Genomic DNA, 26,431 nt, shown 5'->3' on the forward strand with positions numbered 1-26,431 from the left:
AAAGTATCTGTTAATTTTTCAGCTACCAGAATATGCAGATATAGGGATACTGGCAAACAGTTTCAAAACCATTTTAAAAATGAAATTAATTTTGAAGTCAACTTCTGTTTAACCATGCAAATATGTTTGTAAGCACATAAAATGTTTCTGTGGAACGAATCTAGAAGTTTCCAGCTAGGAGAAAACTATGTAAACAAAAAACCAAAAAAACCCAAAGTACTTAAAATGTTTTAAAAGCAAGTAACAGTCCCCAAGCCATTTTGTGGCTATTTTTTTTCAATCCCTCTGTTCTTTGGAATGCCTATGATATATCTTTTTAAACCTCTAACCAAGTTTTGGCTCCTTACTAATGAGGAGACCTAAGTGGTAGGAATACAAGCACACACATGTTTTAGAGAAGATTTACAAGTCATAGTTGTGAAGACAATACAGCCGTTCACAGATCAGTGGAAACCCTAAGTGTTCATTTAACCTTTGGCCTTAGTGTCATGGAAACCTGTAGTGGTCTTTCACCCATAACACCCTTGAAAATGAAGATTCCTTCTGGCCAGGAGACTTTCAATTACACTATTGATCAGAGCTATTTAAAGGATTATGAGCTCCTCATTTGGGCTGTAAAAAAAAAACTAATTACATGCCAAAGAACAATATCTGTAATGCAGTAGGTTTTGAAAATACCTACATTTCTACACATAGGAAGGACACTTAGATGAAGCAAATAACTGCAATGGAATAGATAGCAACTTAAATAGTTATTTTTCCTTAATCTTTAGCTACCTAGAATATTGGGATTTGCTGTTTTACATTAAATCTAAAGGATAATTTGCACAGCTAAGTTTTAATTGAATATACTCATGCTGCAGGTATCCTGATACTACATGTGAGCTGAGATCAATTTTTATTTTGCCAAATGGCTGAACTGTGTAGTCATAAGGAACCTTAAAGAGACTAAAATCTTTGTATCAAGGTGAAAATGTATTACATTTTTCTTGTTTTATAGTGTTTCCTGTCCTCTCTCTTGAGTTCAGTGGATGATATTTCAGAATTTCCAAAATAGCTTTTACATTCTGATGTTAAGAAATAATCTGCATTGGCTTTCTATTTTCATTTTCAAAATCTGTATTAGCTTTTTATTTTCAGTTTCAATTTCAATGAATGTGATGAGCTCACACTCCGAAGTGGGATAGTGATCATATTAATAATTCTGTTCTTTTTGAATCTTATTAACAAAAAAGGTAGGTAGTATTTTTTGCAACATTAAAATTTCAGAAACACTTATTTTAGGCATAAAATGTACCACTAATTTATCCCTGATATATTTTATTTATTGAATAGCATAATGAAAGCACTTTGGATCTGTTGAAGGTTCTGGACATTTGCATCTTAAACAGCCCAAATACAACAGAAACCATATTGCTTGATAATAATTTGTTTTCACTTCATTGTTAGGGTGTTGTGTATGGACTATAATAAAGAGACTCTCAGCTAGAATAAATGATTCAAACTCAATTGGCATCAGCAGAGGAAGGCTAACTTATGCCAGTTTAGAAGTTAATCCTGCCTGCTACAATATTTAATACCAATCACACAATTGTTCATTTGTTCAAAGATTTAAAACAGCAGCAGTGTGGCTGGTAAATACATAAAAACACATTAAAAAAGTAATTCTCAGTTCTGTTGTACTGGTTTTATGCAGGAGTCCTAGCCTTATTTATATTCAAGTATTTCACATTCATTTTATAGAAACACATTCTTTAGAAACAAAGGTTGTATCTTGTTGCTTAACAGATGGCTCAGAGAATAGGTTCAACAACAGAATTATTTTTGAAAAAATGGTCTTTCAAGAGAAATGAACATGAGGATTTCACCTCATCTTCAAGATACCAAACTGGTAATGGAATGAGGCTCATATGCAGCCATGCACTCACTCACTGGGTGTAGGCCCCTTTAATCAGTATTGCAAGCATGCAAATGTAAATTATCAGGGGAAAAAATAAGAGTTCATGGCTTTAAAAGGTGATAAAATGATTCAGTAAGTAAGCTGTTAAATGGTGTGATTGAGTTTGAGCTTTTCTCTGCTGGAAAGGGCCATACAGTCATTTAGATCACTGCGATTATGACAATGTTTTGTATAACTGTTAGTTGTTTTTGCTGATGAAAACTTGCACATAGAGTAGGAATGGGGGTTGTGGTTGGTACCCAGGCTAGAATAGCTACAGTGTTTCTCTGTTAACTTATCAGACTTTCTCTTTTAGACCATAAATTGGATAAGCAATTAAGCACATTTTGATGTGACATCAAAGGCGTGCTTTAAGTGCTTTCCCAAATTGGAAGAAAAGAGTGATGCACTCCAATTTTTTCCTGAATCAAGGTCTTAATTTTTATCCTACGTTAACCAAATGAGTCTGGTGATCTTGGCTTACAGAGATTTTTCTATCTAGGTGTTATCTTGCAGTGCCGAAATAAAACTCTTACTAACACACTTTTCAAATATGCCAGCTGATTGTTAACCTGTGCATCCTCCAAAAATACTTGTTGCAGCCTCTTAGAGGCTGACTTAAAGCAGCCTCTTAAAATTGGTCCAGCGTGGCAGAATAGGGCTGCCAGCAGCAGCAGAGGATGGTTGAAGGTGTGGATGCCAATGCCTGTGCCACTGTTTAGTCTTGACAGATCGGCCTCCGCCCATCATCCTCCAGGGCCCTGTGAACCAGACGCTGGCGGTGGATGGCACAGCTCTGCTCAAGTGCAAGGCCACCGGAGATCCCCTCCCTGTCATCAGCTGGCTGAAGGAAGGCTTCACCTTCCTGGGCCGAGACCCTCGGACATCCATCCAGGACCAGGGGACGCTGCAGATCAAAGCACTGCGGGTGAGTAATGGTGGCTAAAGGAGCGTGACTAGTTCTACACGGCTGGTTTGGAGCCCTTGGTGTGTGCCTCAGGCAGCTTCCTGTTGGCTTCAAAGTTCATTTGTCTTTTTCACTGTGCAATTCTCACTAAGTCAGCATCCATTCTTTGACATTGTGTCAGGGCGGGGCGGGGGGGGAGAGAAGAGCAAAACTAACTTCAGCTGTTCCTGTGAGAATTCCCTAAAAACAGGATTGATATTTAAATTTTACATATGTTGCAACAGATCACATGAGCTGGGGGTAGGTAAAAAAATACAAGGCCAGTCTTTCCTTATCTATTCAGTTGGTCTTACCATGAAGCCGTTGGCCTCTCTGTCAAACTTAGAGCAGTTCCTTGCCAGCACCTGATCGTAATTTTCCAAGTACTGGTGCTAGCACGTGATCTGGAGTTCATCAGGGTTTGACCATGTGCTTTCTCCATCAACAACTCTTGTCAGCCCCAAACTGGCTGATTTATTCCAGTGTTATGCTTCCTGGAAATGTTCCAACAAGCTGCAAATGGGAAAAGACAGCTAATACTGTAACATACATGCAGTCATATGCAGATGACTTCTATAAATAATTAAACACCTATTGTAATATTTACATTTTTACATGAGATAATATAATATCCTGTAATACTCCAAATAGCATAATGTCATAAGTTGTTGATAAATATTGCATCACTAATCTTTTTTTTGGCTTTTAATTTTTCCCTCCTCAAAGAGAAACATGTGTATTTGTTTGTATGTATTTGGACAAGCGTGCATATGGAAAAATAGTAAGTTAAATGTACTTATTTGTCAAGAATTAAAGATGATTTCAGAAACCATTTAATTTAGTCAGCAGAAATGTCTGCACTTAATTTTGCCATCCAAAAAAATGTCAATAGACATAACTTCTAGTGACAAGATATAAAGAGCAGTTTTATTTTCTGATACCAACTCATTGGTGATCGTAGACGAATTGTGATCTTCCTTGGAACAAAATGGAATTTATTAAAAAATTTATGCCAGCTTTCCTGAAGTAAACAATTTATCCTTCCTCCCTGGGCTGAAGGCAGGTTTAGGCCATGAAGGTTAATGCATTTTTCCTGTAGAGCTGGATTAAAGAGTACGCTTGAATAGTCAAGATTCCCCAGTAGTGTTAGAAAGCAGCAATTAAAGGTGGAAGCTTAGTGATTTCAAACAAACTTCCAGGCATTGATGATGGGCTTCTGTGGAGTGTCCACGAGGCAGAAGCTCTTGGGATACCTGTCTGCATGCTGCTATGCAAACAATGAAATTGCTTCTGAATCGTGCCAGCGCATTAATCTCACTGTTAGAGGCAGAGTCTGTAAACTAAACAGAAAAAAAACCTGCTTGCAAGAGGAGAAGAAAACAGTATTAGTAGTGAGTGTGGTTCTGAAAGACATGAGGCTTTTATTGATCCTTAAGTGGCTCATTCACTGGTAACCAATTTTCCTTAAAGGCTCAGAAAGACATTTTTAAAAAACACCTCTAAAGCAGTTATGTGCACTGTTTGTTTGATTCTAATTTAACAACAAAATTTACACAGAACCATAAACCCCAGATTTCTCCTGTACCTTGCAAATTTTATCATTTAAATGAGCAATGTTTAACTTTTCTCTCGGATCTACCTAAACAAGGACTAGCACCACTTCCTAAGGAAAAAAAGGGCCACAAAATTGTCCAAGTATGCTTACATACCCAAGTTCAAAATAAATTAATAATTCCCATGCGTATGTTCTCAGCCTTCTGGCTGAGGGTAGATTTTAGATTAGGTATCAGGGAGAAATCTTCGCTGTGAGGGTGGTGAGGCACTGGAATAGGTTTTCCTGGGAGGTTGTGGATTCCCCACCCCTGTTCAAGGCCAGGTTGGATAGGCCTTTGAGAAACATAGTTTAGTTGCATGGGACTTTGAACAACCATGGCAGGGGGGTCTGATCCTTTTCTGCTGTTTCTGTTACAGCACAATCAAATGATTCATGAGCCTGCAACAGTCACATGGGCCACAGTCATAAACATGGACATAGAGATTTTTCTGATGAGCCAATCCATCAGTTGCCCTGAGTTAAAAAACTCACATATGTCACTCACTCAGTAGCCCTTCAGACAGGTCAACACTGATGGAAAACTCCCTTCTGCTATAGAAATGTGCCACACCAGGGTTAAACACCTTCATCAACTAAGGAACAAAACTTTATTTTACTGAATAGTAAAGATTTTTCCATTCACCTCCCCTGTTGTTATTCTTTTTCCATAGCAAAAAGAAAAGTATAAATAATTGAGTTACCAGCATGCTATGTCTGTATCTAATCCATCTACAGTCTGGAAGTTAGATAATTTGCCATAACTTGCAAGAAGCAGTGTATCCCCAGCTTGCTTTGTATGTTGTTTGCCTTCTGCAAGTTACTCTGTTGTGTACACCACATACCTCATTGAGTATGCCATACACCATCTGTCACAGTAGTACACAAATGAAGTTGAGAACCATAGCCTTGAGAAATATTCCCCATTATCATGTAATGAAGAATTATATATTTAATAAAATCTCAGAGGAAGCAAAATAAAACACTGCTTCAGAATGCTATAAGTCCCTCTCCTCTGGAAAATCTCTCCTTTCAAGAGTCTTTCATTAGCAGCTCTGCTATATTTTGAGTCTCTGAGCCATTGTCAGAGGGGTTTCATTATTGCTTGTATTTCACACAAGAAAACACCTCTTGGAATGGAAGTTACTCTCATTCAGAAAACTGTGCTGGCATTAATAAGTTGCTTTCTCCCCTAAGAATGGTGCATTGCAGTCTCAGTGTATCTGAGGAAAGTAGCAAAAAAATTTGTACGTGACAAAGCTAAAAATCAATTAAAGTATATATCAACAAGTAACCTAAAGAGCATCTTGGTTTTTTGCCTGGACATTCTTCTTGAAGAGTGACCTATAAGCACATATGGTATAGTGCCAATCTGCATTTAACAGAAAACCCATTACAATTCCTTTAAGTCTCATAAAACTTCTTGGATGCAGTTCTCTTTCTATCAAGTAATGTGATGGTGAATAAAATTCTACTTAATCACTAGAGTCAGCACTCTCCCTCTTCTGCTTCCACCTCCAGATTACTGTGCCTTATGTGTTGTGGAAGGGGAGCTCCTCTGTATATTTTGTACTTTGTAAAGGTACCATTTTCCATCCATCACTGTAGTCTTCACTAGTTCCTGACTCAGAAATCTTTATTTTAAATTTAAATAGGGAATAGGAAAACTCTTGGCAAATTTGCTAGTAAAACCATTTATACAGCAATGAGATTAATATTGGCAGTTGAATTCAAAGCAGTTTCCCCAAATAAATTTAAAATATCTGAACTGACGAGGGAATCACAATAGTTTTATACAAATGCTATTTTTTTTGCTACCAAAGGGCCTTGCAAGCCTGAAATAAAATCCCATGTGAAATAGAAGGAAGGTAAGCATGGTGTAGGATCTAATTTAATGCTGCTGTTTGGAAATTGCTTGGAGTACTGTCTATGTAGAGAAAACCACTGTTAAGTCTCAGCAGGATTTGTGTGTATGGTGGCCTGTACAGAAATTACTTCATCTCTCATAAGAATCTAAGGTGATGTAACATCCTTCCTGGCATTGGAAACTGAACCTTTGGGTCATCATGGGATAATGACCGCTGAGATTGTACCCTCTAAGAGGTTGTTGTTATACTGTTACCTGATTTCACCTGCATTTGTTGTAACCAGTACAAGCACTGACACTGTCAAAAACATCCATTCTGGAGCATTTACAGTACTGCTACCATTAACAATATGAAAATTAGAGTTAGTAAAGTATTAGAAGCAAGTAATCTTATTACAGTTCTCTAAAAGCAAGCCACCATTAAATGATTGTTTGAAACTGTCTGGTGCCTTCTAGTCTGGTATAAAATGTAGGCTAAGTCCTTCTTAGCAAGAAACATTTAGATAAAGAAAATTGGAGTAAACTCAGCTGATTCTGAAAGGTTGTTAAAGCTGCCCTTACACCCTTTTTATGTCTAGCTGTCTGATACTGGGACCTACACTTGCGTTGCTACAAGTTCCAGTGGGGAGACGTCCTGGAGTGCTGTGCTGGAGGTGACAGGTAAGCAATGTGTTCCACTTGGCACACAAGGAAAGTGTGAACTGTGTGACAGCAGTCTGAGACTAATCATCTGTTCTAGAACTTCTGGCCTTGACATGGAGAGCTTTTGGGTGAGAAAGCTGTGTTCCTTCACACACCTGGCATTTCATTGCTATTATCTTAGAATGCCCATTGACATCGCGACAGCTTTCATGTTTGTGTCCAGTGACAGCAGTATGCTATAATTCTTCTAGCTGGAGTATTAATAAAATGTGGATTTTTCCAACTTGGGCAAGAAAAGTCATAAATGTGCTCTTTGAGTACTGCAGCCAATTTGGACACAGGAACTTTCCCAACAGCAGAGTTTTTGGTATTTTATGTACATTTCAGTTAGCTGGGCTCTTTTGTTTTGCTTTGTTTTCTAATTTTTTTTTAATATATTTACATATAACATTTTGAGTTTTGCTTTTTTTTTTCTTTCATTATGTACTTAAAGAATGACAGCTCTTCATCTGAAAACACATGGTAGTAATGCAATTGTTGATTTAGTTCTTTATAGATTAAGAACATTCATTTTGCTGGTTTTGCAGATGTTTGCCATGTTTTTCATTTTAATCTACTCTGATCAAATTATACAACCAAGGATAAAAAGTAATTGTTTCATATTTGCCCTTCACAGAATCCGGTGGAGCAACAGTCAGTAAAAGTTATGATGTAAATGACCTCCCTGGGCCACCATCCAAACCTCAGGTCACTGATGTTACTAAGAACAGTGTCACCCTGTCCTGGCAGCCAGGGACCCCTGGAAGCCTACCAGCTAGTGCATATATCATTGAGGCTTTTAGGTATGTGAATTATACCACTTTTCAGCTCCTTTCTTTCTAATTTTGCTTAAACCCTGGTACCAGCTCTTCTCCTGGTGTTGTGGTGTTCTTTTGGACTCTACATGTATCATTAGAAGTTCATTAAATGACTCATCGCCACAGAAGGCATTGATTCATATTTTTTACATTGATTTTTTTGTAATTTATCACTTTTTTCTAAGTGATTAATTGGAGGACATCTAACTATTTCTTCAGGTCAACAGGAATATAACAGAACAGTGCAGTAATTATTTGTTACTTTTCCCTTAACATTGATGATCAGTGAGAGTCTTCTGTGGGAATGCTGCAGGTTCTTGGCTATCATAATACAGATAATATGAAAATAAATGGGTAGTCCTGAAGCCTCTTTGCATTCTTTAATTCCTGCTCTTGTTAAAGCAGTACCTATTAAGGAGTCAAAGTGCTTTAAATTTCTATTTTTTAACATTTTGGGTAGATGAAAACTTTTAACTGAAAGGACCAGCACTGATAATCTAGGATTTTATGATGCAGCCTGAGGCTGAAAAGAATCTAGGTGCTTCTCTACACACAGCAGCAATTACTGCGTGCTACAAAAGAACTCCTGAGCTCCAATTCAGCAAAGTTGGTTGAGCATGGGCCATACCCTGATGTATAGAACACATTTCAGCTTGAAAATCCACATGTTCTTAAATGTGTTCCTTAATCTAGATATTTTAAAAAGGACAAATACTTCAGTACATCTTTAAGTTAAAATTCATGCAAGAATATGTCACAATCATATGCACGGAAAGTTTAGCTCAACAATATTATGTGTAAAGAACAGTACTGCATTTGCAATTTGTTGGTTTTGTTCTAGAACTTACTCCTTATACATTGTATGAATGAAGCAATTGAAATAACATAAAGCTTGTAGCTTTCCATCTTCTTTTTCCTTTTAATATATTTAAATATTTTTTTATCAATGCTATGCAACAAAGCACAGTCAAATAAAATTTTCTCTTCAAACTTTCCTGATGTTTCACCCTAAATGAGCTTTAATGGCATCCCATCAATACCTTTTACAAAAGCCAGATATTTTCATTAAAGGCTGTTTTAGCAATCACATTTTAAATCTTTTCATATGGTGGATTGTAATGTAATTATAATAATGTTGAATTGAAAATGAAATGACAGAAAAAATATTCATATACTTTCCTTCATTTCAAAGCATATTTTCAAAAATTTTATGAGTGTGAATTTAGTTTGAGGAGAATACTTATCTTCCAATGACAGTTTATTGACACAGTTTACTTAGCCATATAGAAAATTATACTTTTAGCATAACTTCCCTTTCTAAGGCTTTTGTTTGAGAATAGCCTGTTTATCATTCAATTTTACTTTAGAGCTTTCTATCCTCCTTTCCTTTTGCAGGTATTTATTTTAGAGAAATAGCAAAAAGTTTTACTTTTATTGCCAAGGAGAAATACTTTTGACAGCTGTGTTATATCTTTTAGCCCATCTCGATGAGTTAACTGAAACAAATATTTTTAATTTCACCCTGCTTTTACTACTTTTTTTCTGTACTTAGAGTTGACCTAGGGTGACAAAATAGGTCCTTTCACTTTTTTATTTTTCTCTTGTATTAGTTTCTAATGTTCAACACTCTTCTCGTTGCAGTCAGTCAGTGAGCAATAGCTGGCAGACGGTGGCCAACCACGTGAAGAGCACGCTGTACACTGTGCGAGGTCTGCGCCCCAACACCATCTACCTGTTCATGGTCAGAGCCATCAACTCCCAGGGGCTGAGTGACCCCAGCCCTATGTCAGATCCTGTCCGAACTCAAGGTGAGGGGCAGCTTTATGTGCTTGAGCTAAAATAGAAAGGAGCTGAGAGTTGACCAACAGGTCAATCTGGCCATTTGGCTTTAGCACACTCACCGAAGGAGTCATGATTTTGAGCTTAACCAATAAAGATAAAAGCAGTCCAATGTTTGCTGCAATAGGCTGGGGCTCAGGAGAGAAAGGTTTGCTCTTTAATTCTTTGTACAGTGCAGACCTTTTGGTTTGCAGTTCACTTAGGCTCAATTTGCTCCTGGTTTCTATTGAAAGCAATGTGAGTTGCCCAAGCTTTTCTGAAAAGCACTCTGAATACCTTCCTCTCCTCAGTATCTTTTCTCTCCGTGTCCTTTCTTCCTCTCCATTACTATAATAGGGATATACTATGATAACAAGTACTTATGACAGGCAGACATCATGTTTAGAATTAGTTTTAATCAAAAGAAATGCACAACATCTGTAGTGCGTTGAATAATCTGAGCCAACATTTAGGCAGAGAATTCATGTAAATTGAGGCATCTGCATGCTGAGAATATATTGAAGTTATTCTGAGAAAAGTGTGAGCCTTCTATTTATATTCCTACATTTCTGAATTCTTTGTATTAATGCATTGCATAAACCAAGAGGGAAGGCTGAAGTGAAATCCCTCATTTGTACAGTGGTGATGGGATTGGTAGCTCAGATCCTCCATTGCTGTTGAATCAATTATTGAATTCTGTGCACATTGCATCAAGCTCTAACTGAATATACCTGCCACAAACAAATTTCCCTTCACAGGATGGATTTCTTTTTTTGGCTTTGACAAGGCATTGCTTGAATACTAAATTCAAGGGTGTAGTTCTGTGTTAAACATGTCATAATACAGGAATTCATAATACTTTGGAATCATAATTTTTCAAATCCAAGGTAATAGCTCCTGACACAGTTAATTTAAAGTTAAATCCTCTGTCTCTGTTTATTGTTATCCAGAGACTTCTCTCTCTGAATTACTAAAGGTGCATAGGGAGAGCACATCCTGAGTCAGTCTCCAGCACGTGTGTTGTAAGTTGTTTCGGTCCTTTGCTGGATGGAAAGAGATAAACAAGAGTAGGGTGGTATTTCTGTATCACATAACCATCACATCCTGCCTCCCTCATCCCTGCCTAGTCCTGAAAAAATCTGTCCTTAATAGCTATACCCTCAAAATAGTAATCATGGCTGAAAAAGGAGAAAAAGAACTGCCTTCTGAAAAGCTGGAGGAGTGAGTTGTGCAGGGATTCCATGGCCTGACTATCCATGGAGTATCACAAGTTTTCTCCTTTCTTATAATCTCATTATTATAGGGTGACTCATGCTTTTCATTGCAACAGCCTTTTAGTCTGCATAACTTATCACCTAGCTAAAAAAAAAAAAACAACTTTGTTTGGCATTTGAGTGTCAAGTATAGACTTTTTATCTGACATACTGACAAGCAATTTGATTTCAGTAAAAACACATCTTTTAATTAGCTACAGCATGTGTTGCAGCTTCCATTTCCAGAAGCTGTTTAGCAGTCAAGCACACTGAGACAGGTACAGGATTTATAGCTTCTTTGCAAGCTTGCAGTTTAATAGAATTAAATCATAAAATCAATTGAAAATTAACATAATGTTTTGATGTGATTTCTAATTATGTCTGAATTGAATTCAGGCTCACAGAAGAAGCTGACACATGGTAGAAAGCCTATTCACAGTGGCCATGGAGAAATAACAAAGAAACTATAGCAGTGCTATATAATAATAATTTGCAACAGGTGTCTGTGATAGCTTTAATAGCTGAACATTTAATGTCCTGGCATTCAGTATAGAAAATACAAGTATTAGGATTTCATGCAAATTTTTACCAGTGAACTACAAGTAGATAATCAGGTACTTTCAAAAGGTTTACCTTATATGACTTATGTGAAATAAGGACACAGAAATCAGTAACTACTCTAATCAAGGAGTTGAGTTCTTTTTGGATTATTAGTAGATAAAACCATATACTAAAAAAACACTTTAAAAAAACTATATCTGTTCCTATCCCTAAAATCTAAATTAATAGCAAACAGTAGTATATTCACTGTAAGATAATGAAAGAGGGGGTAGAGAAAATACCTAACCAACTTAATTGTGATCACGATGTAGCTTCTTGAGGCAGTTTTGCTTGAGTTGTGATTATATTATTCCAATACTTAATGATACCCTTGGAGACAGATGAACAACTTTTCCACCAGGAGCCTCCTAGTAATGTGAAAATGGCATTACACTGGGAACATCACACATGCATATGTTTTCAAGTGTACATACCAGAAAACCGAAATCCACATGTACATCTTGGCATTCATTTCTTACTGTTATTAGTCCATGTTATTCTGTTACTTGTGGACATATGTCCTATTAAAATGATGAAATGCTGTTCATACAAATACACTGTGTAGAAATGTCTTTTCCTCTGAGGGAATACATGTACTTTTTTGGCTTCATACCACAGGATAACTTAAGCTAAAATGTAGCCATGAATAACTGTAGGTATTTTGTAGCAAGGATCATAGCTTTTTGTGGATAGAAGCATAAATCCTGTAGACCCCTCTGAGTTGCTTACATACAAATTTATTTTATAATATCTCTGTTTCTTGGTTGCTTCAAATAAACATAATCTGCTAGACAAGCACCTTCACTGACACTCATGTTTGGATTACATTCCCTTTGGAGATCCATGGAGCCATTTTAATTTGGATACCAATAGAAACCTATGGCAATATAGTCTGTTGGTGACTCAGAGCCCATAACAGTCCAGAACCAGGAACGTGAATTACTGATCCTCAAAAACTACTTACTTTCAAGATCTGGAGACTTGTGATTCAAAATCGGTTGTTATACTTAAATGTTTCATATTTAGACAACTATTATTCTTTTAAATAATATTTAGAAGATAAAAAGAAATCACATAATGCCTGCTTCCATATCAAAGTCCATCAGAAGGGGAAGAATTTTTATGCATGTATTCTTTCCACAAGGACATCATGTTGATCCAAAAAATGAGGAACTCTTTTTGACTATTGAATCCTAAGGGAAAACCAAGCAGAATTTAGAGATGCCTAGACAGGCATGGCCATAATTTATCAGGCCTTTTTGAATGTCTCTATAATCAGATTTTGACTAGAAGAAACAATTCCCCCACACACTTTGAAGGGCACATAATCTTGAAGAGAAAATTTTTGTGGTAGATTGTTTTTGTTGGCCTTTTACTAGATGAGAATCAGTTTGGCTTCCTAAATTAAATCCTTTTTTCTTTTCATATTTGCACTAGATTTCATTAGCTATGTCTGTAAATGGAAAATTTGCTTTGCAGAGGAAAATGCTATTTTTAGTATTTGGTTTCTTGTGTGCATGGCATGTGGAGAGAGGAAGCTTAGTGAAAGTTTGGAAACATATAATGACTTAATGTCATATGTGCTCTAACAAAATAAAAAAACCAAAACACTGTTCATTTTCTTCAATTATACTAACCAATTTGGTTCCAGTCATCTGGGCAGCATTATTATTATCTGAGTATTTTGGAACTAGTGAACATTGCATCTCTCTCATCACTTACCAAAGCTGAGAAAACTTTGCCATCTATTCAGAATACTCCTTGAAACATATTTATGTTCCATTATTTCCTAAGTGGCTAGAGGTGAATGGTTTGTTTGCATTATTTGATATTCATTGGAGTTTGTGTTTAAACCTTTGTACTGTATTACATTTTAAAACAGTGCTATAAAGGATGTTCAAAACAGTTAATTAGGCTACTCAGTAATTTTTATTGATGCCATGTGTAGCTCTTCTCATTAAAGTAATGCTTTAATATGTGTGCCTGGCAGATATCAGCCCCCCAGCACAAGGTGTGGATCACAGGCAAGTCCAGAAAGAACTGGGAGATGTCATTGTACGGCTGCACAATCCTGTTGTGCTGACACCCACGACAGTGCAAGTCACCTGGACGGTAAAGCTTCTGCTCTTGTTACCTGAACAGTACTTTCAGTCCGCCTGTTTTGTCTATTCATCCCTTTAGTGTTTTACCACCCAGAAAAGATCCAGTCTTGATCCCAATGTGAGTGCTCTGACAATCTAACATACAGCAGTGTGTGTGTGTATATATATATATATATATATATATATATATGGCAATGCAATAGTCATTTTATTTTCTTTTCCAAGTTAGGCAAGTTCAATGTCTTCAGTTTTCTGCTCAAAGCAAGTTAGCTGCCTGGCTAGAAAAACATTATAAAAATGAATATGTTTAAAGGATAATTGATCTGTGGATTCATTACTCTGCATGTCAAAAAATAATCAAAGTTAAACATCAACATCAAATTGCTGTATGAAAAAGTACTTCCCACTTCAAGTCAAAGTGACCTCTGACAAAAGCCTATTATTTAGTGACCCAAAAATCAAAAATATCTTTTGTATAGGACGCTTGTATTGAAGTCAGAAGCACGTGGTGCTAGTGCCTGACCCACTGTGTAGCATCTGGTTTTCCAGCACAAGCCTTACCCACACTGAGTAGATATCCTTTCATTAGAGAAGACCAGAGTCTTTTGGGCAGTGCTTAACAGCATTTCTATTTGAAGGGTCAAACTACTGGGTAGAATTTCTAATATGGTGTTTGGCTTTCAAATTGCTCTGTTTCCCTTCCTGAGGCTTGATGGAAAGGATTTGTAAGAGTGGGAGAGAGTTCCCAGGGCACTGCACACCAGAAAAGAGTGCTTTGCTCTTGGGGCATCTGCTCAGAGGAAGGAGAGCCATGAGTGGAAGAGTGAGAAACAGGATTGCCCTGCACAACACCAAAACAGTTGTATTCTATAGGGTGAATTCTGCTAAGGGGCCATTCACCATGCTCAGGGCTTTTCTTCTACGTGTCATATTGCTGAGAGCTTAATGTGTGCAGGGGATTACACAAGAGGAGATAAGAAGTGTGGTGATAGATTGTGCATTATAAGGATTACTGCTGTTTTTGCCCAACTCAGTCATATTTATGGGGGCTTATGCACCATCCTTCTTCTGACAGATTTCAGTGGTCAGGGTACAGATTGGAATAAACAGAGAAACCCACAAATTTGTCTTCTGTGGAAGATTATTTGGAGTATGTGTCACTGAATTTTGCCATTGATGATGTCAACATGCAGCTTGGCTTTCTTAAAATGCTGCATGTTTCAGCTACAATACCCCCAGGACAAGCTGGCTAACCTTTGTAACAAACCCTTTAGCCCGAGCTGATGGATCAGTAGTTCAGAAACTTTGGATGTTGGCAGAAAGTAATTGTAAACCTGGATTATATCTGTGTGCTGTTCCTTCAAGTCCTTTCTTGGGTGTGACAGCTAGCAGAAATACAGATTCATAGGCTGGCCATTGTTTTAGCATATTCAGCATATTCTGCAGCTCCACTATAAAGAAAATTCAGTTTTGTACCATGTAAGCAATGTCGTTGTATTTTATTTATATATATTTATATGTGTGTGTGTGTGTGAGAGATATATATATATTCTTCTAAAAGAATTTCTTGGTGAGCCTAGTGAACAAGTAATGAATGAAGAAATAGTAAGGTAAAGGCAAATTGTTGGAAAAGCTATGGATACCAGCTTATTGAGAAGATCCTTCAAAGCAGTGACCCCATGCCACCTGACAAGCACACAGGCCTCTATAGAGCCGTTTTGGAATTGCCCAAGGGAAGAAAGACACAAAGAAAGATCTCTGAAGCAGCTAATTAGAAACTAGCCAGCAACCAGAACAAAACCAATTAATTAACCATAGTCTCTAGGAAAAAAAACCCACTGTATCCAGAGAATAAAGTCCACACTATTAATATAAAATGGTTAGATAGTGTAGCTATCATATAAAAGGAGAGAAATGCCGTGAGAGTCATAAGACTCTTTGTGTTGGCTTTTTGCAATTCAAAGGGTGAATACCAAGGAATGTCCTTGGTTACTGAGTTTCTGGCATCCTGACTCACAGCAAATTAGCATCACTTTCTCCCTCCTTTATGAGATTGTTTTGGTTTTGCTTTCTCTCTATTTTTTCCAAATTCGAGTGTAAATTTTTGGGAACAGTTCCCTGTGGCTGTGTTGCAATTTTAAAATATACACATACATATACACATATATTATGAAAAGAAGGTCAGGCTTACAAAGTCAGTGTTAAAAAATAAGAAGAGGAATGTCAAAAGTTAAGTTTTCATTGCCACTTAAATTTATTCCTCTTGTGTATAGATATTAAAATATAGCTGTAATTATCTGGTCACATAGAGGATCTCTTCTTCATGGAACTATTAAACATTTCTTTGTATCTTCTTTATTCTCTGTGTGGTGCCAGGTCTTATTAAATTCATACCACTGAAACCTTGCATTGAATAAAAAATTATTATTTTGTCTCACATACTTTCTTATCTGTCATGCTCTCAACCGTAACATTCGTGTGCTTCACAAATAATACTGAATTTAACATCACAATGATAAAAATGTGTCATTATCCTAACTTTACACAGAGAGAGGTGAGGTGCAGAGATAGTTATTGCTGATGAGACTTGTGGAGTCAGATATGCCCACTGTTATCAAATGGCTAATTTTAAGCCTTGGGCATGGTTTATTTTTGCTTTTATTAAGACATTTCACATTGCAAAAGCATATTATGTACTCCAAGAGGTTTTTTAGCTGACCTCAGCTATCGGTCAGCACTTCTAGCCTCAGTGAGCATCAAACTGAAATTTTCATTAGTGACCAAATATGAAATGTCCCCAGCATTATAAAGAAGCCCTGTGGCACAAGCAGGAAAAAAATCAGTCATTCAACATGGCAAAAGAATTGCTGCTTTGAAGTCCTGACCGCCTTCTAGGAGGATGATTTATTTACCTCTGTTTTTTAATTTGATGTAGATTTTAAATGAATGTACTTCACTGGAAGCTTCAAGAGTCAAATCCTGTAGACAGTCTTGCAGAGTATCATCCCCCATTTGCCTTGTTCCTGTAGGATACATAAATGTTGGTGCAGTTTGAATTTCCAGACTCCTGTGAGTCCCTGCCAGTGAGTTCAGCACAGCGTGCGAGCTACTCTGCCCAGCTGGAGAATTCCTGTGGGTATTGCTGTGGGAGCAGAGGATTTCTTAGGATATTTTAGGATAGAAATTTGCATACTAAACAGCATATTGCAAAATATCTTTTGGGTGCAGATTAGGTTTGCCTGAAAGGAGCTTATATCTGCCGCATAAGCTGCATTACAAGTTTCTAGCCATTCTTTTAACAACCCGACAACCATTGAACCTGTCTTGTGTTCAGCTGTGGCACGTGCAGGTTTGAACATGCAGGGAAAATGAGTTTCCTGTTCTGCAAAAATGGTTCTGCAGATGCCTCTTGCACTATGGATTCATCACAAAAGGGGGTGAGGAGGAGGACACAGCACCAATGCTGCTTGTAGGTCGCCTTAGAGCATTAGGTCAGTGCTGAGCAGCACCTGCCCAGGAACTGCTGTCTCCTGTATTTTAAAGGAGCATCTCCATTTTCTGCCATCTGTCCTTTGAGGGAGAAAGTGTGTCTTTAGACCAGCAACTGTTGTAGACCTTTTGAGTTGCTATTACTGACTAGAAATATTCTCTGATCCCAGTATTCAATGTGGAGAGTTCCTGCAACTGCTGAAATAATGCTGAGTAATTTGGATAAGGAAGTGGCAACCATTTACAAAAAGAGAAAGGAGAATACCTAAAAATTATTACATTCTTTCAAGTCACCGTTCATGTTTCTTCAACTCTGCTTATTGTGTGAATGGGTGCTAAGCTTAGAGTTGCATAGCTGAATTAATGTCTTTAAGGCTAAGGATGTAAGGATATTTTTAGCAGATTGCTCTTGGCATGACACATCATTACCACAGGAGTGGAGAAAATTGTGAAGTCACAGTCACTTTGTATTATATATGACCATGTGTGCAAGTGTATATGGGCATACATATGTATGCACATGTGTATGTAGATATATGTAAAATATACTTTTCCTACCCCTCACAAATATTTCTGGTTAATCCATGTAATTATCCATATATGTATTGAGTAATTTTTTTATTGATTTGAAAACTCTGAACAAAACAAAAAATCCACCTTTCTCATAAGTAAAGCGCCTTTGAGAAGTTTGCCAACATTCTGACCTTACAGAAGGCCCTGTTCATTCAGACTGGCTTTAATTGGGCATGAGAGATAGCTTTGTATCCTCCCCTTGATACTGAATGAGACTGGATGTTTATAGAAAACATTACAAATGTATGATACTTGCATTTGTCAGTGCCCTCCCAGACGCTGAATGATGGAATGACTGCCAGTAAATTGATATTTGGGCAGATCAGTCTGCCCTGTTGTAATCAAGCTACTAATTGAAATCTCTGTGAAACTCAAGTGAGCCCCAAATCAAGCCAGTTTATAGCACCCATAAATGTGACAGCCTTGTGGTATTACTGCATTCTGCTTTCATATTCCTTCTACTGGTTAGTCTTCCAGGTTAGGATCTTATAAATCTAAGAGGAAAAGATGTGTATGGACAATTTGTACATTACCTCCATGGAAGTAGATACAAAAGTATGGGGGACTGAAAATTGGTGTTTTATGGGTATTCTATAGGGGTCCAGCTCTTCTCAGTGAGTTGGTGAGTGCATTTGTGTTTGTGCCATGCTGTGCAAAACACTTTCCATACTCTGTTCCAGCAACACAATGCTACTGTTCAGTCGAGTCAATTCTGAATTTTCAGTTTTCTCCACTAGGCAGCAGTCAGTGGAGGTTAAACAAAGAGCAAAGACAAAATGGAAAGTTCTAACTAAGTTGTGCCATCTTTCAATGTAGCTTCTAATTCAGAAGTTTGGCAAGAATCAAACTCAGTGTTCGGTTATTAAACATCATAACCTTATATTGTAATTTAGGTTAAAAATCTGTATTTCAAAGTGCATGAAAGCAATATTGTTGCTGAATTTTGTAGCAAACATGGGGTTCATGAAGTCTTTATGTCCATAAAACATTTAGTTAATCAAAGTCAAACATGGATAAAAACAATTTACTCTGATTTACAGACTCCCTTCATCTGGAAACAGCTGCTTAATGTTCTTCTTAAAAACACAGCTTGATTCTTTCGGTATTAACAAGCTATTATTGTGAGTTATATCCCTCTTTCAGTGCATAAATTCACTTAAAGTGAATGCAGAGAAGTTTATAAAATGCAAGCTTAATGTTGTTGTAACATATGTTGCAAGGTTTTTAACAGTGACAGTTTTGATGAAAGACATTTCTGCCTTGCTTTCATAAATAAAGCTTTCTTCTTGCTTGCCTTGCTTTTTAATGTCTCAGAATCTGTGTCCCCTCTGAATGCCTCAATAAGCTGTAACAAGATTATAGGAGGAGCGTAATAGAGCGTGGTTTGTGTTTTCAGCCTTAAATTCATTTATTCTTAAGAGAACTCAAACAAATGCTTCTCTAATTCTGGAATATCTTTGAGCAAGCAAATTGACAAGAATATAAGAAATATCCTACTTGTTGAATCTTAGTTATAACACAGATTTACCAAGCAGCCAGCTGTATAGTCTTGTTATTTGTGCTGCATTTTCTTTGCTCCTCTTTTGAAGGCTACAGAAGCAGCTGGCTTTGGTTTACTTTCAGCAATCAAACTGGTTCGAGTGTTTTTGGGTTTTTGGTGGTTTTTTCCAGGAAAAATTGGTGCAACCATGATGATGCCTTGAGTTTGGGGTTTTTTTTTGGAAGACAAATAAATGCATGCAGCCTTTCCAAGATAAAACACATATAAAGCTTTTCTTCAAATAAAAATCCTATTTATAGAATAAAATTGTTAAACTTCCATGGACCAATCTTGAATTGTGCTTGCCTAGCAACAAATAAAATACAAACCAAAACCAACATTGCATCTCCATCTGATGGCCTGAGAGCATCACAGCCCAGAATGCAAAGGGACTGCTGAGGCTGAGAATGCAGGAAACAGCATATGTCTTTGGAAGTTGTTTTCTCTGCATCTGCCTTATGTTTATTTTACTTTGCTGTGCTTCTCATGAGCTGTGAGCCAAGTAATGGACTAACTGTAAGCATGTTGGGTATCTTCAAAGACTTGTCCTTTTCTGAAAAGAATTTGTTTTTCTTTTCTTCTCCTATTTCAGCACATCAGTAGCCAAGATGTGCTTAGTAAGTTTACACGCAGCAAGCCTTATGCCAAAGTTTTCTTTTCATGATTTATTGCAGGGGTGGGGCCTTGTTTTATGATTTAAGGTGGCATTTGTCATGATGTATAGAGCTGGAGAAAGCAAAACAGAAAAGAAATATTCTATAACAAGTAATGTGAGACAAACACTCTTTGTAGACAATTAATCAACAGTGGCTTACAAGCAGGAAGCGTGATTATAATGTTTTTATGAAGGCAAAATTATTCTAGGCAAATCTTTTGTTTTCTTCTTATGCAGGTTTTTTTTTGTTTACTTTTATGTGTTTATTGATGCATTATTTAATGTCCTTTCTAGGTGGATCGCCAGTCCCAGTTTATCCAGGGCTACCGAGTTCTGTACCGCCAAACATCTGGCCTGCCTGCTCCAGCTGTGTGGCAGAGCCTGGAGGTCAAGGTGCCGACCGAGCGCAGCGCTGTCCTCGTCAGCCTGAAAAAGGGCGTCACTTACGAAATCAAGGTTCGCCCTTATTTCAATGAATTCCAGGGCATGGACAGTGAATCCAAGTCTGCTCGCACCACAGAGGAAGGTCAGTGAAATGGGCAGAAAAGGAGCAGACTTTCACACCTGGCACTGGAGGTGAAATGAAAGTGGCCATTTTGGTTATTCTGTATGCATTTGTTCATTTCTGTTTCCTCCACGTGATTTCTGTTTGCTACATACTGAGGCGACATTAAAATTTAATATAATATTTAACTTTGTGCTGTAAATGTCCCCTGAGAAAACATTGTACTGATCTTATATTCTTCTATCTGATACATCCTTCTAAGGTACAGGTGGCTTTTGGTGTTCCCAAAAGTGTGCACTGCAGCCCTTCTTTTGTAACCCCCTCTGCTGAAGTAAAAGACTTTGGTCTGCACTTTGAAAATAAAATAAATGCAAGCTCTCACAGATGAGTGTCTGATACTAAGCACATCTTTCTGAATGGGTAATAATGTAGATGAGCAGTTGGCTGGGAAATGAGGAGTAGTGAAGGACACATTTAGCTAGCCTGGAGAAACTCCAGTTTCAAGGGCACACCTCTTGACAGTTTCTGTTACCACACTGTTCATGAAACAGTGCCCTGTTCAGGCTTCCCTGAGCACTTACTTTTTTTTTAGAAGCAAGAGAAAGAAATACTGGGGAAGTTTCAAAATGTTCACATGGTTTCAATGGGTTTTGAGTGCACTCTTTCCTTCCTACTGAAAGTGCATCTTAATCATTTACAGTAGTCTCCTGAGGTTTAATTTAGTGCTGATTGCCAAGTACTTTTTAATTCTAGAACAGACTTGCTTATTACTCACTTTTCTCTTTGATTTGTTATGATTATTGCCCAACATGTAAGTAAAACTGAAGAGAGCTTGGTTGCACTTCGCACTTCATGGATGAGGAAATTCAGTGTCCTCCAAAATGTGGAAGAGTGTGCAGGAAGGCATTGTTCAAGTCTTGTTTGGAATCTGGGATTTTATGGTTCTCAGTTCTTTGTTCAAATTATAAAGCCTAAATCAGTTGGTGAAGAATATCTTTGCAGCAGGCTGAACAAACCTTTTTTAATTTTAATAAAAAAGAAAAATTTTAAAAGATTTCTACAAATGAAATTGCTTTTCTGGAGTTAAAATGTAGGATTTTGTCCTGTCACTAGCAGATTTTCTTCTTGTCCAACTTTAATTGATTCTTGGTGTTTATTTAGTTCATCTAACTGTCTCTTGCTAAAAGTAAATTAAGAACTCCTGAAAAAGAGAGAAGGTCTTTTACCTCCTGTCTATTTCTATAAAATACTTGAGGACTGACATTCTCTTTTATGAACCTTAGCTCCCAGCAGAGCCTGTTGTTAGGTAATTTCCTACCTTAAAGGACACTTTGTTCATGTGGAATGGCTTTCCACATAAGTGAAGATTTTTTAAAAAAATATTCATGCCCACAGACATGTATAACTCACAGCCTAGCATCTGCTTTGTAGATTAATGTAACCTTCAAGGAGTCTGTTTACAAGTATCTCCTCTCAAAAAACATCAGCATAGAGCCTATAATATTATCACCAGACAAATGTCAGCTCCTGTAAAACATTCTTCCTTTTCCTTGGGTGATAAAATTAGGTACTTCCCTGAGAAAACTAAGACATTCAGTAGATGCAGTTCTACAGATACTTCCTTTAATTCCTCATATTATCTGTGTAATTATATTGGTGTTCATATATTTCAAAAATAGCCTTAACTAAATGTTTAATGGCAGTGGTTTGCTTCTCTTCCACTGAAGAAAGATGGCAGTCTATTTAAGGGTGCTGTGTCGCCTGTGATTCCATTTTGAAAATGAGCTTTTTTTAGATTTGACTTTTAAAAAATGTCAGCTATGCTATTTTTAGAAAATAATTTGGAAGAGTGATACGAGCGTTGGAAATTTTTTTGCAACATAAAGTAAATAGCCCTGGTAAAGGCAAAGTAAGACCAAAAGGTAGTGGCAGCTTTCTGCCAGATTGGATTTTACATGCAATGTTACTTCTGAGGCCCACCTCTAAAAATCAATTTTGCTGCAGTTAGACTTTTCCTGTAGATCAGACATTTGTCACAGTTCAGTATCCATCCATCTCCTGCCTCTTTGGCCTTGTGAAGGTAACAAATGGAATTCTGTTTGGCTGCGTCTGGAAAAGATGAGCAGCGATTTGGGTTCTTTCATATCTGTAAGAAGAAGCTGAGCACTGGAATAATTGACCTGTCAAGAAGCAGGCAAGGTGTTCTCCACAAGCCAGCAGCAAGGGAAATGAGAAAACGGTTTTAAAAATGTTATTTTTCAATGTGATCTATTTAATAACTGCAGCAGTGTCAGACGAGTGGCTTAATTTATATCACAGTGCCAGCTTACAGAGTGATATTATCAGAGAGGGGAAGATGAACTGTTACATACATACATGTATACACACATACAAAGGGGAGCTAAATCAAAGATTTTATTTTATAATTTTCACTGTTTCTTTCATACTTTCTCTGGAGACAGATAATTTTTTTTCAATTACATCCACTGTTTTAAATCTCTTTTGTGGAGTAGTACTTGTCCTGCATCTTGTTTGTCACCACGAAAATATGACAGTCAGGAATGGAAGTTTCCTTAGCTTTTATCAGCTGCTCTCTGTCAGTTTCTCCTCACCTTAGTGCAGCTCTTAAAATTATATTTTCACAGCTGCATTCATCAGCTGCAGTTTTAATTTTGCTTCAAAGTTGTCATATGTCCTCAAAAAACCCAGCACACACTGGTAGAATATTAACTAGAATGTTCATGCAGTTTAGATGCAAAGACAAATGAATACAGTATAGGGTTTTTTTAATTTTAGAGTATGGCCTTCATTTTACCTTTCTTTTGCATTCACACTGCCCTCTTTCCCTGGGTATACATTTATAAGACATTATATTTCTGAATGGCCTTTTTGTTTCAGTAATGAAAGTAAATATGTTTGAGCAAGTTGGTCCATTGTACTTAAAACAAAAAATGAGTTATGCAGTGTTAAGCTTTGCTATTTTTATGATTATTATTTTCATGTAAAGTATTCTAATTAATATCAAACACATACTTTTATTCACAGTTTTGTTGTTATTGAATAACTTGAAGACTTTAACAATGCTAATTTTTTACTGTGTGGCAAATTATTTCACTTGCCATAAAACACACAATGCAAGTGCTTACTTCACCAATTTTATGCTTTGCACGATTGCAAGGAGTAGCCCAAGGCCACCTTTCCATGCTTCACTCATCTGGCTAAGAGTCAAATTGTCCACAATACAGCTCCACTTCACCCCTCCAGTTCACTGTTTCTCTGCATCAGGCAAGGTCACAAGGACTCTACCAAGCACTATTAGCTTTGCAGCTGAACCAGCATCTGAAAATGTAGTTATCAAAATGTGCAACCTCCCAGGACTGTAATATGTGTTTCATTTTTCATCTAAAATATTTTTTTTCTGCTGTAATCCTGCATAATTCCTTGTCCTCACCTCTGATCCCCTAGTTTCAAGTTGTGTGATTCCTGCAGCAGAGCACTCCAGTTCTTCAGGGTTATCAGGGTACAGATTTGAGCTCAGCTCCATGAGCCTGTGCCAGGTCAAGTGCTGAGGAGCTTCTGCTGTGGGAACTCAGCCAGGCTCTAAGAGGCCGTGGAGAACAATAGGAATATCAGAACTGACTCAGGAGACTTGAACACTTCTGATATCTGTAGCTGTGCTTATTTGTGTTAAAACTGCCAGACATTAATACAGAGATGCCAGGGGCTCTTGGCTTTTCTCAGAAGCGTAGTCCAAGGATGGGCATGGACTCAGGGATATCTGTTAAGGATAAGACTTGAGCTCTGTTGCCATAAAAGTTAGCAGTTGGTGAGTCACTCTGACCATGGGGCTGGTGGTGCACTTAATCTTGAATTTTCTCCTCCTGTCTCCTCCAATGAACAGATGAGCAGCACATCCCATCTTGAGCAAACCAAGGGTGTTTACCCTCCTCTGGGGATGCTCTAGTGCAGGGTGGGACACAAGAGCCTATCTGCTGAATTATTGTTAAATTATTGAATTACCAGCATGCTATTTCAGCCATGCAGCCCCTGGAGGTGGTGCGTTAGCAGTTGGTGAGTCACTCTGACCACGGGGCTGGAGTCAGGGAGCCTTGACCCATGATGTGAGATGCCCAAAACCAGGTTGTTATCTAGATTTGAAGCAGTGGCAGGAGACTGACAAATATTTTAGGTTCTGGTATGAGGTCTACCATAAGCTTTCAAAATCTGCTTCCATATTTCATATGAAATGTTTTAAGGTCATAGTAAAAGCAATGAAAAATATGTGGGAGACAAATTCCATAAGTATTTATTAAACACAAATACACCTTCCTGGAATAGAAGGTGTCTAAGCAACAGGTTTCTGTGAATTGGAAAATTGTCCTGTAGAGGTATCACTATATGCTTGTTTTATTAGTTCACGCTTTCCTGGCCTGTTTCTATTAGTTTTGTTGAAGACTGGGTAGATGGACTGGGAGAGATGGAATAAATAGATTCTAGGACCAGTTCCAAGCAGCTGCTATCAATAAATTTTTCCCCTCAGGGAACCATACCTTAATATAATACAGTCGACCTCGGTGGCCTAGCTCACCACTGTGGTGGAGTTTCAACACTTGCCTGGGAGCAAGGGAAGGGCAAGGGGGGCTGCAAGGAGTTTAATGTGGCTGAGGAGAGCCATGGTGAAAGTCCTCTGCCATGGCAGCCTCAGCCATTGTGGGGGAGCCCTGTATGGAGATGCAGCAGATGCTCACAGAGGGGATTTTTCCACAGCAGAGCTCCTGCACACTTCCCAAGCAGCATGTCCTGAGCCAAGAGAAGCTCCCTGCTGCTGGTGTAACTGCAAGAGGGGCTTTGCCAGCATAGCTCTGGTCGCTAACAGCTATGATTTTTATTTTTTTTTATGCTTCTAGACAACTAGGAGGGCTGGCAAGCAGTTGTCTTGTAGAATTGGCCTTGATGTGCAGTGACCAGCCAAACAGCTGTGAATGGTTGAACTGAACAGGTCTCTGGAGAGAAAGCAATTTGCCTAGGGGAAAAAAGGGGACACAAGTCTGTATCTGACCTAACTTATCCCCTGCCCTATTCACTGGCATTTGATGTAAAGCCATGAACATTTTAACCCTTTTCAACTTTAGAGTCGCAAGTCCTGTGTTTAAACCTGTTAGTATCTTCGTGGAGAGCAAATAGGAAACTAAAAAGGATCATTAAATGTTTGCTGCTCACATCATTATTAGATCATGTAGAAACAGAAAAAACAAAATTCTTTTTATGCCAGGTGAAGCAGCCTCATGTGATTTTGTTGATATATCCATAGTTATCCATGCATATTATGGAAAACAAAGACAAGCGTGAGAACGGTTCCAGTGCAAACTTAAGAACTGCTAAATATAAATAAATGAGGAGAGATTTGTATTGATTCTCCATTACTACAAATTCCACATTGCCATTCAGCCCTATGCTTCTCTTCAGAAGGACCTTTTCCAGCACTGTCAGTGCCTGACAAAAAGTGCCTTCCTGAGCCTGCAGGGAGTGTGAGCTTTCTATACTGTCTGCTTGCTCTTGCACTGCTTCAGCAAAATCCATGCCCTAGCAATTAATGCCTTCTGTTTGCTCCCTCTCCTTGGTGTAGCTCCAAGTGCCCCTCCTCAGTCTGTCACTGTCCTGACAGTTGGGAGCCACAACAGCACGAGCATCAGCATCTCCTGGGATCCTCCCCCTCCAGATCACCAGAACGGAGTCATCCAGGAGTACAAGGTACACACCATGTGTGATGGTTGTTTGTTTAGGGAAACAGCCTGCTTGAATTACAGAACAATAGCACTGTTTATGGATTTAGATTCTCACAGCACTTACAGCTCCCCATGTAATTACAGGGAGAAAGAGGACTGATTGGTTATGGATTTCTTTTTATATTGTTTTTATTATTATTTTAAGCAGTACTACTGTTATATTAAAAAGCGAAAAAGCATGAGCTTGATATGGAAGAGAGCTGTAATTTCTAGCCAGTTTACAGTTCTCTTTCTAGCTTTGCCCTGCTGTGGAAAAAAGAAGAAGAGG

General features: G+C 37.9%; 1 protein-coding gene across 1 annotated transcript in view; it reads left to right on the forward strand.

Moving 5' to 3' along the window:
- Positions 1 to 26,431, forward strand: part of ROBO2 (roundabout guidance receptor 2) — a 1,017,279-nt gene that overhangs the window by 920,726 nt on the left and 70,122 nt on the right. The window contains exons 11-17 of the mRNA XM_085050027.1: positions 2,662 to 2,867; positions 6,922 to 7,003; positions 7,662 to 7,827; positions 9,484 to 9,650; positions 13,504 to 13,625; positions 20,167 to 20,398; positions 26,004 to 26,128. Coding sequence (XP_084906153.1) covers positions 2,662 to 2,867; positions 6,922 to 7,003; positions 7,662 to 7,827; positions 9,484 to 9,650; positions 13,504 to 13,625; positions 20,167 to 20,398; positions 26,004 to 26,128 — 1,100 coding nt within the window. The remainder of the gene's footprint in view (positions 1 to 2,661; positions 2,868 to 6,921; positions 7,004 to 7,661; positions 7,828 to 9,483; positions 9,651 to 13,503; positions 13,626 to 20,166; positions 20,399 to 26,003; positions 26,129 to 26,431) is intronic.

Source organism: Lichenostomus cassidix, chromosome 1 (assembly GCF_008360975.1).
Source record: "Lichenostomus cassidix isolate B80296 chromosome 1, HeHo_3.0, whole genome shotgun sequence".
Lineage (NCBI taxonomy): Eukaryota > Metazoa > Chordata > Aves > Passeriformes > Meliphagidae > Lichenostomus > Lichenostomus cassidix.